The sequence below is a fragment of the Stenella coeruleoalba genome (assembly GCF_951394435.1).
Source record: "Stenella coeruleoalba genome assembly, chromosome: 13".
Taxonomy (NCBI): domain Eukaryota; kingdom Metazoa; phylum Chordata; class Mammalia; order Artiodactyla; family Delphinidae; genus Stenella; species Stenella coeruleoalba.
In genome coordinates, this window is record NC_137159.1 from 59296972 (window position 1) to 59310880 (window position 13909).

Below are 13909 nucleotides of genomic sequence, written 5' to 3' on the forward strand. Positions count from 1 at the left end.
TCTGAACTTGTGACACTCCCTGTATCTTTTCCTCCCCACTATTCCCATTTTGATCACATGGCTGAGCACAGGACCCCTATTCACCTAGTTAATCTAAGCCCTAAAATCTTACAGTAATTCTAGACACTTCTTTCTCATACCTTGCATCTAATCGATCTACTGTTAAAATACATTGAGAATCTATGGCCACTTTTCAGCTCCACTTGCTCCCACCCTAGTCCATCTCACTGTGGTTTTTTTGTTTTGTTTTGTTTTTTATCTCCAGACTGAACAACTGCAGTAGTTTCTAACTGGCCTCCTGATTCTCCTCACCTCCCTAAAGACTTTATTCTTCACAAAACAGCTAGAGTAATTTTTTTTTTTTTACTTTTTTTCTAGATAATTTTAATCTGAAGTTTTAAAAAATTTTTATTTTCTATTGGAGTATATTTGATTGACAAATATATTTGATGTTGTGTTAGTTTCAGGTGTACAGCAAAGTGATTCAGTTAAATATATATATATATATATATATATATATATATATATATATACATGTATCTATTCTTTTTCAAATTCTTTTCCCATTTAGGTTATTACAGAATATTGAGCAGAGTTCTCTGTGCTATACTGTAAGTCCTTGTTGGTTACCTATTTTATCTTATTTTATTTTTTAAAGATTTTATTGATACGGACCATTTTTAAAGTCTTTATTGAATTTGTTACAATATTGCTTCTGTTTTATGTTTTGGTTTTTTGGCTGCGAGGCATGTGAGATCTTAGCTCCCCAACCAGGGATTGAACCCACACCCCCTGCATTGGAAGGTGAAGTCTCAACCACTGGACCGCCGGGAAGTCCCTGGTTATCTATTTTAAATATAGCAGTGTGTATATGTCAATCCCAAGCTCCCAGTCTATCCCTCCCCACCACCCTTCCCTCATGGTAACTGTAAGTTTGTTCTCTAAGTCTGCAATGTTCTCTAAGTCTGTGAGTCTGTTTCTATTTTGTAAATAAGTTCATTTGTATCTTTTTTTTTTAAGATTCCGCATATAAGCCATATCATATATTTGTCTTTCTCTGTCTGACTTACTTCACTTAGTATGATAATCTCCAGGTCCATCCATGTTGCTGCAGATGGCATTATTTCATTCTTTCTTTCTTTATTTTTAAATATTTATTTATTTATTTATTTTGCTGCACTGGGTCTTAGTTGTAGCACATGGGATCTTCGTTGCAGCATGTGGGATCTTTAGTTGTGGCATGTGGGATCTTTAGCTGTGACATGTGGGCTCTTTTAGTTGCAGCATGTGGGCTCTTAGTTGCAGCATGCAGGATCTAGTTCCCTGACCAGGGATCGAACTCGGGCCCCCTGTGTTAGGAGCACGGAGTCTTAACCACTGGACCACCAGGGGAGTCCCCTACATTATTTCATTCTTTTTAATGGCTGAGTAATATTCCATTATATATGTGTACCGCATCTTCTTTATCCATTCATCTGTCGATAGACATTTAAGTTGCTTTCATGTCTTGGCTATTGTAAACAGTGCTGCAGTGAACATTGGGGTGCCTGTATCCTTTCTAACCATGTTTTTCTATGGATATATGCCCAGGAGTGGGATTGTGGGATCATATGGTAGCTCTATTTTTAGTTTTTTAAGGAACCTCCATGCTGTTCTCCATAGTGGCTCTACCAATTTACATTCCCACCAACAGTGTAGGAGGGTTCCCTTTTTAGAGTAATTGTTCTAAAACCTAAGTCAGTCGTACCAAGCTTTTGCTTCTGCTCTCTAGTGACTTTCTATTATATTTAGAATAAAATTCAAAGTTCTTCCCAGGACCTACATGGCCATCTACTTTCTGACCTCATCTCGTTTGCTCACTATATTGCAGACCCACCAGACTCCTTACTCTTCATCCAGCCCAGTGCATTGAAGATGTTCTGGACTTGGCCCCTTTTCACCTACTATTGCTTCTGCTTACAATGTACTTTTCACAAATATTTCATGACTCATTTTCTGAATGTTCAGGTGTCTGCTCAATATGACCTCAGAAAGATGACCACTCTAACTCAACCGCTCTATCTAAAATAGCACTCTCAGAGTTTTTTATTTTCTTCATAGCACTTAACTGATATTGTGTATTTAGTTAGTGTCTGTCTTACTCTGTAGAAGATAAGCTTCATGAGGCAGGAATTTTTGTTGTCTTTGCTGTTATATCCCTAGGACTTGGCACATAATAAGTGCTTAATAAATATTTGTGGAATGAATAAATAAATGAATGAATCTCCATTCTCACATCAGTCATTTATTCAACCTTCAGCCATTCTTCAAATACATATTGAATTTCTTCTATATGCCAGACACTGTGTTAGAGGTACATTGGTAATCAAAATAGACATAATCCTTGCCTTCAGAGAGCTTTTGGGGAGGCGGGAAGATAAACATAAGAGAAACAATAAATATGAATAATTATGAAGGATTTTGAAGAAAGGACTATCAAGAGACCTAGTTTAATTTCTACATGTTTGTGAATTTTCCAGATATTTCCCTGCTTTTGATTTCAGATTTCATTCCACTGTGGTTGCAAAACATACTTTGTATCATTTCTGTCTTTTAAAATTTATTGAGGTTTTTTTTTTATAGCCTAACATATAGTCTGTCCTGGAAAAGTTTCCTTATACACATAAGGAAAATGTATATTTTTATTGGGTAGAGTGTTCTATAGATGTCTCTTAGGTCTAGTTGGTTTATACTGTGTTTCAAGTCTTCTGTTTCTTTATTGATCTTCTGTCTACAGTAAGTCCCCTACGTACGAACCTTCAAGTTATGAAGTTTCAAAGATGTGAACATGTGTTTGCATGTCCAATCACGTAAGTTAGCTCATGTGTCTGGCAAACATCGTCACGTGTGCATCCTCTACAAGTAGTGCTTTTGTGTACTTTACAGTACAGTACTGTATAGAGTACAGTAGTACAGTATCTTTATTTCAAGCCCAGGATGTCCAGAAGCAAGCGTAAAAGCAGCAGTATATAGCTGATTGTGTTAGTTGGGTACCTAGGCTAACTTTGTTGGACTTAGGAACAAATTGGACTTACGAATGAGCTCTCAGAACAGAACTCGTTCGTATGTAGGGGACTTACAGTAGTTGTTCTTTACCATTGTTGAAAGTGGGTATTGAAGTTTCCTACTGCTATGCATTGTCTATTTCTCTGTCCATTTCTTTTTTTTTTTTGGCTGCACTGGGTCTTCGTTGCTGCATGCAGGCTTTCTCTAGTCGCAGTGAGCAGGGGTTACTCTTCATTGCAGTGCCTGGGCTTCTCATTGCGGTGGCTTCTCTTGTTGCAGAGCACGGGCTCTAGGTGCATGGGCTTCAGTACTTGCAGCATGCAGGCCCTAGAGCTTGCGGGCTTCAGTAGTTGCTGTGCATGGGCTCAGTAGTTGCACTGCGTGGGCTCTAGGACACACAGGCTTCAATAGTTGTGGCATGGAGGCTCAGTAGTTGTTGTGCACGGGCTTAGTTGCTCCATGGCATGTGGGATCTTCCTAGACCAGGGCTCAAACCTGTGTCCCCTACATTGGCAGGTGGATTCTTACCCACTGCGCCACCACGGAAGTCCTCTCTGTTTATTTCTGTCAGTTGTTGCTTTATGTATTCTGGTGCTGTGTTATTAGGTGCAATATAGTTGTAATTGTTAATATCTTCCTCATGGATTAACTCGCTTATCATTATGAAATGTTCTTTATCTCTAACAACATTTTTTTTTTTTTTCGCGGTACGCGGGCCTCTCACTGTTGTGGCCTCTCCCGTTGCGGAGCACAGGCTCCGGACGCGCAGGCTCAGCGGTCATGGCTCACAGGCCCAGCCGCTCCGTGGCATGTGAGATTTTCCCGGACCGGGGCATGAACCCATGTCCCCTGCATTGGCAGGCAGACTCTCAACCACTGCGCCACCAGGGAAGCCCTCTAAGAACATTTTTTGCTTTAAAGTCTATTTCGTCTGATATTAGCGTAGTCACTCCAACTTTCTTGTGGTTGCTGTTTGCATGATTTGTCTTTTTCCATCCTTTTACTTTTCATTTATTTGTATCTTTGAATTTAAAGTGATAGCATATAGTTGATTCTTGTTTTTATACAGTCTGATAATTTGTCTTTTGATTGAATTGTTCAATCCTTTCACATTTAATGTTATTGGTATAGTGGAATTTACCTTTACCCTTCTACTTTTTGTTGTCTATATGTCTCTTGTCTATTTTGTTTCTCTGTTCCTACTTTACTGCTTTCTTTTGCATTATCATTAAATGAACATTTTATAATTCAGTATTTTAATTTCTTTAATGATTTTTTTCACGATATTTTTTTGAGTTTTTGTTTTTTTTAGTGACTGCCCAAAGGTTTATCTTGTACATCTTGACATATCAGAATCAGCTTCACATTTATACTAGCTCAATTTTAGTAGTGTATTGAAATGTTACTCTCATACAGCTGTATTCCTTTCCCCTCCTTTTTGCAGTATTATTGTTATACATATTACATCTATTAATATTACAAATGCAACTGTACATTCTTTTCTTTTTTTTAATTGAAATGTAGTTGATTTAAAATGTGTTAGTTTCAGGTGTACAGCAAAGTGATTTAGTTATACGTGTGTGTGTGTGTGTGTGTGTGTGTGTGTGTATTTATATTCTTTTTTAGATTCTTTTCCATTATAGGTTATTATAAGGTACTGAGTATAGTTCCCTGTGCTATACAATAGGTCCTTATTGCTTATCTATTTTATATATAGTAGTGTGTATATTTTAATCCAAAACTTCTAATTTACCCCTCCCCCTTTCCCCCTTTGGTAACCATAAGTTTATTTTTTATGTCTGTGAGTCCATTTCTGTTTTGTAAATAAGTTCATTTGTATCATTTTTTTTTAGATTCCTTATAAAGCAATATCGTATGATCCTTGTCTTTCTCTGTCTGACTTACTTCACTTAGTATGATAATCTCTGGGTCCATCCATGTTGTTGCTAATGGCATTATTTCATTCTTTTTTATGGCTGAGTAATATTCCATTGTGTATATATTACCATATCTTCTTTATCCGATCATCTGTCAGTGGACACTTAGGTTGCTTCCCCAGCTGTACATTGTTACAGTTATTACTTTACCATCTGTAATCATTTTCTTAACCCAGTACAACTATGCTCCCACTGATCTGCTTTGTTCGTTATTGGCAAATATATTACATTTCTGTACATCACAGGTCCAATACTACATTATGTACATACTATTTTATACAATTGCTTTTTAACTCGGTTATGTGAAGAAAGGAGAAAAATATACATTTACACTGTTTTGTTGGTTTTGAGGGGAGGGGGTTTCTGTTTTTTGGGGTTTTTTTGTAATTACACAATTGGTGTACATATTGGTGTACATATTACACAATTGGTGCTCCTTGTTTTTTGTGTGGATTCAAATTATCATCTAGGGTCACTTGCTTTAGCTTGAAGAGCTTCCTTTAGTATATTTTTGTAAATCAGGTCTGCTGTCGACAAATTCTCTGCTTTTATCTGAGAAACTTTTAATTTCACCTTCATTCTTGAAAGATAGCTTTTCTGGATATAGGATTATTGGTTGATAGTTCTTTTCTTTAAGTCCTTTGAATGTATTATGTCACTGCCTTCTGGCCTCCATCGTTTCTGCCAGAAAGTCAACTGTTAATCTTACTGGGTTTATATCTGGAAGTGTCAAGTTGTTTTTCTCTAAATGCTTTCAAGATTTCTCCTTGTCTTTAACTTTCAGCATTTTTACATACTGTGTCTGTTTAGGGATCTATGGGTGTATCCTACTTGGACTCCTTAGAGCTTCCTGGCTGTGTAGGTTATTGTCTTTCAATAAATTTGAGAAGTCTTCTGCTGTTATTTCTTTTAATATTTTTTCTGCTCTTTTCTCTCTCTCTCTCCCCACTATCCTGGTGCTCCTATTATGCATAATACTAACTTTGGACTTAGTTTGGGTGTAGTTAGTTTGGCTTAGTTTGGGCTTAGTTTGTTCTTCTTTTTTCTGGTTCCTTGAGGTGTAAATTTAGATTGTTTATTTGATATCTTTTCTTTTTCGTAATGTAGGCATTTATTGCTCTAAACTGTCCTCTTAAAACTCCTTTTGCTGCATCCCATAAGTTTTGGTATGTTGTGTTTCCACTTTCAATTGTTTAAAGATATTTTAAAATTTCCCTCTTGATTTTGTCTTTGACCCATTGGTTGTTCAGAATCATGTTATTTAATGTCCACATATTTATGAGTTTTCCAGTTTTCCTTCTGTTATTGATTTCTAGTTTCATACCATTGTGGTTAGAAAAGATGCTTGATCTGATTTCAGTCTTCTTAAGTTTGTCAAGACTTGTTTTATAGCCTAAGATATGATCTATCCTGGAGAATATTCCATGTGCATTTGAGAAGAAAATGTAGTCTCCTGCTTTGAATGGAATGTTCTGTGTATGTCTGTTAGGTCCATTTGGCTTAAATTATAGTTCAAGTCCAATATTTCTTTACTGATTTTTCTTTCTGGATGATCTGACCATTGTTGAAAGTGTGGTATTAAAGTCCCTTATTATTTTTGTGTTGCCGTCTATTTCTCTCTTCAATTATGTTAATATTTGCTTTATATATTTAGGTGCTCTGATGTTGGGAGCATAAATACTTACAATTGTTAGATTCTCTTGATGAATTGACCCCTTGATCGTCATATGATGATCTTCTTTGTCTCTTGTTACAGTATTTGACTTAAAAGCTATTTTGTCTAAGTACAGCTACCCCTGCTGTCTTTTTTTTTTTTTTTTTTTTTTGCGGTACGCGGGCCTCTCACTGCTGTGGTCCCTCCTGCTGCGGAGCACAGGCTCCGGACGCGCAGGCTCAGTGGCCATGGCTCATGGGCCCAGCTGCTCCACGGCACGTGGGATCCTCCCGGACCAGGGCACGAACCCGCGTCCCCTGCATCGGCAGGCAGACTCTCAACCACTGCGCCACCAGGGAAGCCCGCCTGCTGTCTTTTGGTTTCCATGTGCATTTACTGTCTTTTACATACCTTCAGTTTCAGTCTATGTGTGTCTTTAAAGCTGAAGTGATTCTGTTGTAGGCAGCATGTAGTTGAGTCTTTTTTTTAACTTTTTAAAATTTATTTTTGGCTGCATTGGATCTTTGTTGCTGCATGCAGGCTTTCTCAAGTTGTGGTGAGCGGGGTCTACTCTTCGTTGTGGTGTGTTGGCTTCTCATAGCAGTGGCTTCTCTTGTCGCGTAGCACAGGCTCTAGACACAAGGGCTTCAGTAGTTGCAGCATATGGGCTCAGTAGTTGTGGCTTGCGAGCTCTAGAGCACAGACTCAGTAGTTGTGGCACATGGGCTTAGTTGTTCCGCAGCACATGGAATCTTCCCAGACCAGGGCTCGAACCTGTGTCCCCTGCATTGGCAGGTGGATTCTTAACCACTGCGCCACCAGGGAAGTCCCGAGTGTTGTTTTTTTATCCATTCGGCTACTCTGTGTATTTTGATAGGAGAATTTAGTCCATTTACATTTGAAGTAATTATTAATAGGTAAGGGCTTACTATTGCCATTTTTTTTTTTTTTTTTTTTTTGTGGTACGCGGGCCTCTCACTGTTGTGGCCTCTCCCGTTGCGGAGCACAGGCTCCGGACGCGCAGGCTCAGCGGCCACAGCTCATGGGCCCAGCCGCTCCGCGGCATGTGGGATCCCCCCGGACCGGGGCACGAACCCGTGTCCCCTGCATCGGCAGGCGGACTCTCAACCACTGCGCCACCAGGGAAGCCCTACTATTGCCATTTTGATTGTTGTTTCCTGGGTGTTTTATAGATCCTTTGTTTCTTTCTCTCTTGCTGTCTTCCTTTGTGATTTGATGATTTTCTGTAGTGGTATGCTTTGATTCCTTCCTCATTATCTTTTATGTATCTACTATAGATTTTTGCTGTGTAATTTGTTTTGTTTTGTTTTGTATTTTTGCTTTTTACCATGAGACTGACATAAAACATCTTTTAGTTGTATTTTAAGCTGATAACATCTTAACTTTGATCGCATACAAAACTCTACAGTTATTACTTTCAAATTTCCCCCAGGCAAAGTCTCTGAGCTAGGGCTGTGCTTCTGCAAGTGTATATGTAAATATAAATTTTACTTATCAAATTATGTATTAAATACATGAAAACATCTCTTCTCAACTAGAGTTTTTTAAACCCTATGCAAGACCTAACCAGATCAGAACGTAGCATTGGACCCTACACACCCTATGTATGATTTGAAACTTCTCCATGTGTTTCTGATGCACATCCTGGTTAAGAAGTCTGTGTCAGAGACGCTCACTAAATATTAATCCTGAGGGGGATATGCTTGTAAATCTTTTGTGAAGCAGTTTATCCATGCTTGTCCTAAACTGGCCCTTTTAAAGTATGCATTTTCCTTTTTTTCTTTAAAATAGGCTATTTCCATAACTTGACAAACAAAGGATTATTATACTTGTCTGATTTTTATAATGTCTGTATTACTTTTTTCTCTTGCAGGTGAAAATGAGTTCTTCAGTAAGAAGAAAAGGCAAGCCAGGGAAAGGAGGTGGAAAGGGTTCTTCCAGAGGAGGAAGAGGAGGCAGAAGTCATGCTAGTAAATCTCATGGGGGTGGCAGCGGTGGCGGTGGCATTGGTGGCAATAGAAAGGCCTCAAGTAGAATTTGGGATGATGGCGATGACTTTTGTATCTTCAGTGAATCAAGGCATTCATCCAGGTCATTATACTCTTTGAATATTCAAATGTGAAAACAGTATCAATTCCTGATCTAACAGATGACTAAGACAAAGGGGGAAAATGTCAAGTAATTCTGGCCAAGTTATCTTCCTCTTGTTTTAAAGCCCCTTCTTTGTAACCTTTTCTAAAGGCATGATGGCAAATAACACCTTTTGTTAGGCCAGGGATGGGGGTGGTGCTTTGAAATCTGGAGTTAATTTTAACGTCCACGTGGCACTGTGAATTGAGTATAATATTGTTATTGTAATCAGTATTACTAGGAAAGTAAATATTGGAAATGGTGAAGGTGATGAAAATTATTTTAAGTATTTCTTAGGCATTGTAGTTTGAAGGTCTCCAAATGAGATCTGGCTATACTCCATCTGTCTAGTTGATGAATTATCTATTTTCCAACCAGATCAACCAAATAGGCAGTTAGGTTCAAGAGACTATACTGTATAGGATGTTATAGGCCATTATAAGGATTTTGTTTGTTTTTGTTTTTCTTTAAGTTTTAAAAGTCATGTTCATTGAAGTGTAATTTACGTTCAGTAAAACTCAACCTAAAATTTGACAAATGCAATCATCGCCATAAACAGCTCTTCAAGACTCCCACATGCCCTTTGCAACACACTCCTCCCTGATCCTTAGGAATCCATTGATCTGTTTTCTGTCAAAGGGGTCAGATATAAACATTAAAATTATTTATTATAGAAAAAATCGTAAGCACATAAAACCAAGTTTTTAAAAGGATACTTTGGAATATATAATCTTTAGAATAGTTCAAAGAATGGGATTTTAAAATAACCTTTGAAAATTAAAGCACAGTTGAGAAAGTTGTCTTAGGATAGTTATAGAATAGCTAGTCTAGTTATTGTGTCAAGCTTCAGGCTGGGGCTGGTCAGTAGAAAAACTATTTTAAATAATGGAATTGAATTCTACAGACATTCTCAACGGGGCAGACATACGTTCTCACAAGTATTTGGCACCTCAGAAGTTCACCCCTGCTACCACCAGGAAAGGTCAAGGAAAGCAAAAACATCTGTTCTGTATATATCAGTCATCACATGTTCAAATATACCTTACCTACCTGAAGTGCTTCTTTCAAGTGCCACAATTCTGTCTTTCAAGCACCAGCTGTGAGGTTTGTCAGCGTCTTGAACTGGACTGAGCCAAGTCACGTGCCATGGCCAAAAAGGCCATTATAAGGACTTCGGCTTTGCTTTGAGTAAAATGGGAAGCCATTGAAGGTTTTGAGGCAAGTGTGTGTGACATCAATCACTCTAGCCAAAGTCACTGCTATTCAGTATATCCCTTCATGTGAATTAGAAAATGGTGCCCCTTTGGGCAGTTATAGCTCCAGGATGGATGTCTTGGCAAGCAGAGCATAGACTGGATTTTAGCTTTTGCTGTCCCCTCCTTCCCTAGTTTAGGACCCTTTGCATAGTGTATAGTCTGTGCACCCATATTCAGTGGCCCTGCCTCAGTGTGCTCTGTGGAGAATAGACTACAGGGGGACATGGGTTGGAAGCAGGAAGACCAGTTAGAAGGTACACTCCAAGTGGCAATTTCATAGGCAATTTAATATATAAGTCTGGAGTTCAAGAATAAGATCTAGGCTAGAGAAGTAAGTGTATGAGTCCTCTAGGAATAAATGTGCTTTAAGGCTGTGGGACTGGATGAGATAGGATATAGAGAAGAGGTCTGAACTTTGAGCCCTGGGGCACTCTAGGCTTTAGAACTGAGAGAGATTAGGAAAATGTGACAAAGTAGATTGAGGAGTGGCCAGTGAAGTAGGAGGAAGACTAAGCTTATTTCTGGAAGTCAAGGAATGAAGGTGTTTTCAAGGGAAGTATCCAATCAGATTGGATTGGATACTTAAAGGGAATACGCAAGTTGTATAAAAATGCTTCTAATAGGTCAAGAAAAATGTGTTCCGGGAGTTCCCTGGTGGTCCAGTGGTGAGGACTTTCACTGCTGTGGCCCCAGGTTCAATCCCTGGTCGGGAACTAAGATGCCACAGGCTGCGTGGCACAGCCAATATAAAGAAAAAAGAAAAATGTGTTCTGACGATTGTCCACTGGATTTGGCAATGTGGATAGCATGGGCAACCTTGACGAGAGCTGTTTGGTTTAGTATACTTAGTGTGGAGAAAACCCTATTGGAGTGTGTTTCAGAGAGAAGAGGAAAGAAAGTGGTGACAAAGACAATGATTTAGATAACCCTTTGAGGGAGTTTTTCCCTAAAGGGCAGGGGAGGGAGGAGAGATAGGATAATAGCTTGAGAGGGATATGCAGTCAAAGGGAAGATTTTTTTTTTAAGATGGTAGATGTTATATAGCATGTCTGTAAGCTGATGGAAATGATCCAAAGGAGAATGAAGAACTGATGATCTGATGATGCAGAGGGAGGGATAAGTGCTGGAATGATTTCCTTGAGGAGGTTAAAGAGATTGTGTGTACAGTATACAGAGAGACTGACTTTAGGATCGAGAATGGTTCATCCTTAGGAACTGGAAGGAAGGCAAAGTATAGGGGTTTACAAATAAGAGGTAGATGAGATAGGAGCATATGGAAGTTCTCCCCCTACCCACCCACCCCCCCTTTTTTTTTTCTAATCATGAGGAAACAATCAGACAAGTCCAAATAGTGAGAATTCTACAAGACAGCTAGCCTAAGTGCTTCAAAAAAGTCACTGCCAGGAAATAGGTGGGGGAACTATTCTAAATTAAAGGAGTTTGAAAAACAGCTAACTAAATGTCATTTTAAACTAGATACTCATTAAGAAAATCTGTAGAAGACATGATTGAGGCAGTTAGGAACTTTGACTATGGATTATATATTAGATGATACCAATATAAGATATCTTGTGAGTGATAAGAGTACTGTGGTTATATAAAAGTATGTCTCTGTTCTTAGGAAATAACATGCTGAAGTATTTAAGAGTGAATGTGCTGCCTGCAACTTACATTCAGATGGTTCAGCAGAGCATGCGTGTACATATATGAGGGAGCATATATATATGCATCTGTGTGTGGAGAGAGAGAAATAAGAGAAGGGCATAATGTGTGTGTGCATTTAAGTATGGCAGTTGTTAACAATTGGTGAATCTTGGTAAATGGTGTTAATTTCTGTAGATTTAAAATTTTTTGAAACCAAAAGGGGTAATGATGAATTTGGGCTAACGTTTCTTTTCAGAGGTTGCAACTAAGTGGTTAAAAACAAGTCTATTCTATTTTCTCCTTTGGTACCCAGTTTTGCGAGTGTAAGTGTGTGGTTCTTTTCAAAGTCACAATAATGTGTTGGATTTTCAATGCAGAGAAAGTTTCTGCCATTTCCCTAGATTTGTGAAAATTTATAATGAAACCAGCCAAGTGAAAAAAAGAAATTTAGTGAGTAAAGTTAAACTTTAGAGCTGATTATTGTTTTAAATATTAAAAAGTATCCCTAAAAAAAATCTAACTTCCAAAAATGAAAGATTGGTGAAATAAATTCTAGTACCTCTATATGTATGTGTAACCATTTAAAAGTTAAGTTGTAGGAAAATATTTAATTTGGGGGAAATGACAGTTTTATTTTGATAAGGAAATAAAGCAAATTATAAAAGATTATATGTGCTGTACAATTTTATAAAAAATGTATGTGAAAAAGAATGATGTGATTTAAGATGACTTCTGTTTTCTTCTTGGTTCTCTACTTTTCTACAGTGAACATGTATTATTATGATTTTTGTAATCAGGAAATAATAATTTAGGTAAATATTTCAAAAATAGGGCTAGGGCTTCCCTGGTGGCGCAGTGGTTGAGAGTCCGCCTGCCGATGCAGGGGACACGGGTTCATGCCCCGGTCCGGGAGGATCCCACATGCCACGGAGCGGCTGGGCCCGTGAGCCATGGCCACTGAGCCTGTGCGTCCGGAGCCTGTGCTCCACAACGGGAGAGGCCGCAGCAGTGAGAGGCCCATGTACCGCAAAAAAAAATAATAATAATAATGCCTAATATTCACAAGATAGGACTCTCTGTTGTTTTCAGATCAAGTACCTCAAATAGAATGAAATATGTACTCTTTGTATGTAGCACATTTCTTTTGAACATCCACTAGTGCAGAGGGAGTCACCATAGCATTACTTTCTCCAGAGGACTCTTGAGTTAGTGAAGCCAGATTTAATGATGAAGCATCGAATCAGGTTTTTCTCCAGCAGTTTCAATATAATGAAATCTGGTAAATACTGTAGAAAATAGAGAATCTCTTCACATTCATTGTCATCTTTTGTAGGGTATTTGACAGTCCAGTCATGTTATATGTATTTGGGGACCCTGAGGAGAGTGTAAAAGTTCTGCTCACGGATAAATGTGTAATTTTGTTCTTGTGTCCTTTGCAGACCTAGTAACAGTAGCGTGAGAAAAGGGGACGCACACCCCAAATGGAAGCCTGAAGCCAAAGCACCCCTTCAGACTCTACATATGACTTCTGAGAATCAAGAAAAAGTGAAAGCTCTTCTCCGAGACCTGCAAGAACAAGATGCAGATGCTGGATCTGAGTAAATTATCTTATTTCAGTAAATTACTATATTGAGGAAGCTGCACTGGCAGTGCGAGGGTTCTGTGTGTCTTTGGAATACTGTATCAGTACTGATCCTGTAGTGGCTGTATAACTAGTTGAAAGTGAGCCAAGAGAAATACAAGAATAATTATTCAGCAACAGTTTTAGAGTGAGTTTGTTTTGCAATATCTGTGAGCAATGGTACAGATCGCCTTTTCATCTTTACTTTTTCTAGGACAGTGCTAATATGGATTCAGTAGTTGCTTTATTGATAACCTTTCAAGTAAAACCTTGTAGTGAACAAGTAGAAGCATTGTTCTAGGAGCAAATATTGAGTTGATCAGATGAAGTCTTATGATTACACTTCTCATGACCATCTGCCTAAGAGAAAGATTGTTTTAGACTTTTGGCTGTTTTGCTTTGTGATTTCAGTTGGAGAGGTTAATCCTTTCCATTTGCCAGAATTAATGAACGGTCAGTCATGAACAGCTCAATTTCCATCCTATCTACAAATTGCATATCTGTCTTAAATTTAGGAAAGGTGGTTATGCAGCAAAGCAAAAAAAAAATAGCGATGGTTTTTATAAATGTGAAGAGAGAGAGGATAGCCAAGGCTTCTGTA

General features: G+C 38.4%; 1 protein-coding gene across 6 annotated transcripts in view; it reads left to right on the forward strand.

Moving 5' to 3' along the window:
- The window catches only part of DHX57 (DExH-box helicase 57), a 107973-nt gene that overhangs the window by 52014 nt on the left and 42050 nt on the right, over positions 1-13909 (forward strand). For 5 of the 6 annotated variants that reach the window (XM_079940711.1, XM_079940707.1, XM_079940708.1 and 2 more), the window contains 2 exons: positions 8531-8748; positions 13127-13285. In XM_079940711.1, the coding sequence (XP_079796837.1) occupies positions 8537-8748; positions 13127-13285 (371 nt within the window). In that variant the 5' untranslated portion in view covers positions 8531-8536. Of the gene's footprint in view, positions 1-8530; positions 8749-13126; positions 13286-13909 lie in introns of those variants that run through there. The other variant, XM_079940712.1, reaches the window with a different exon arrangement.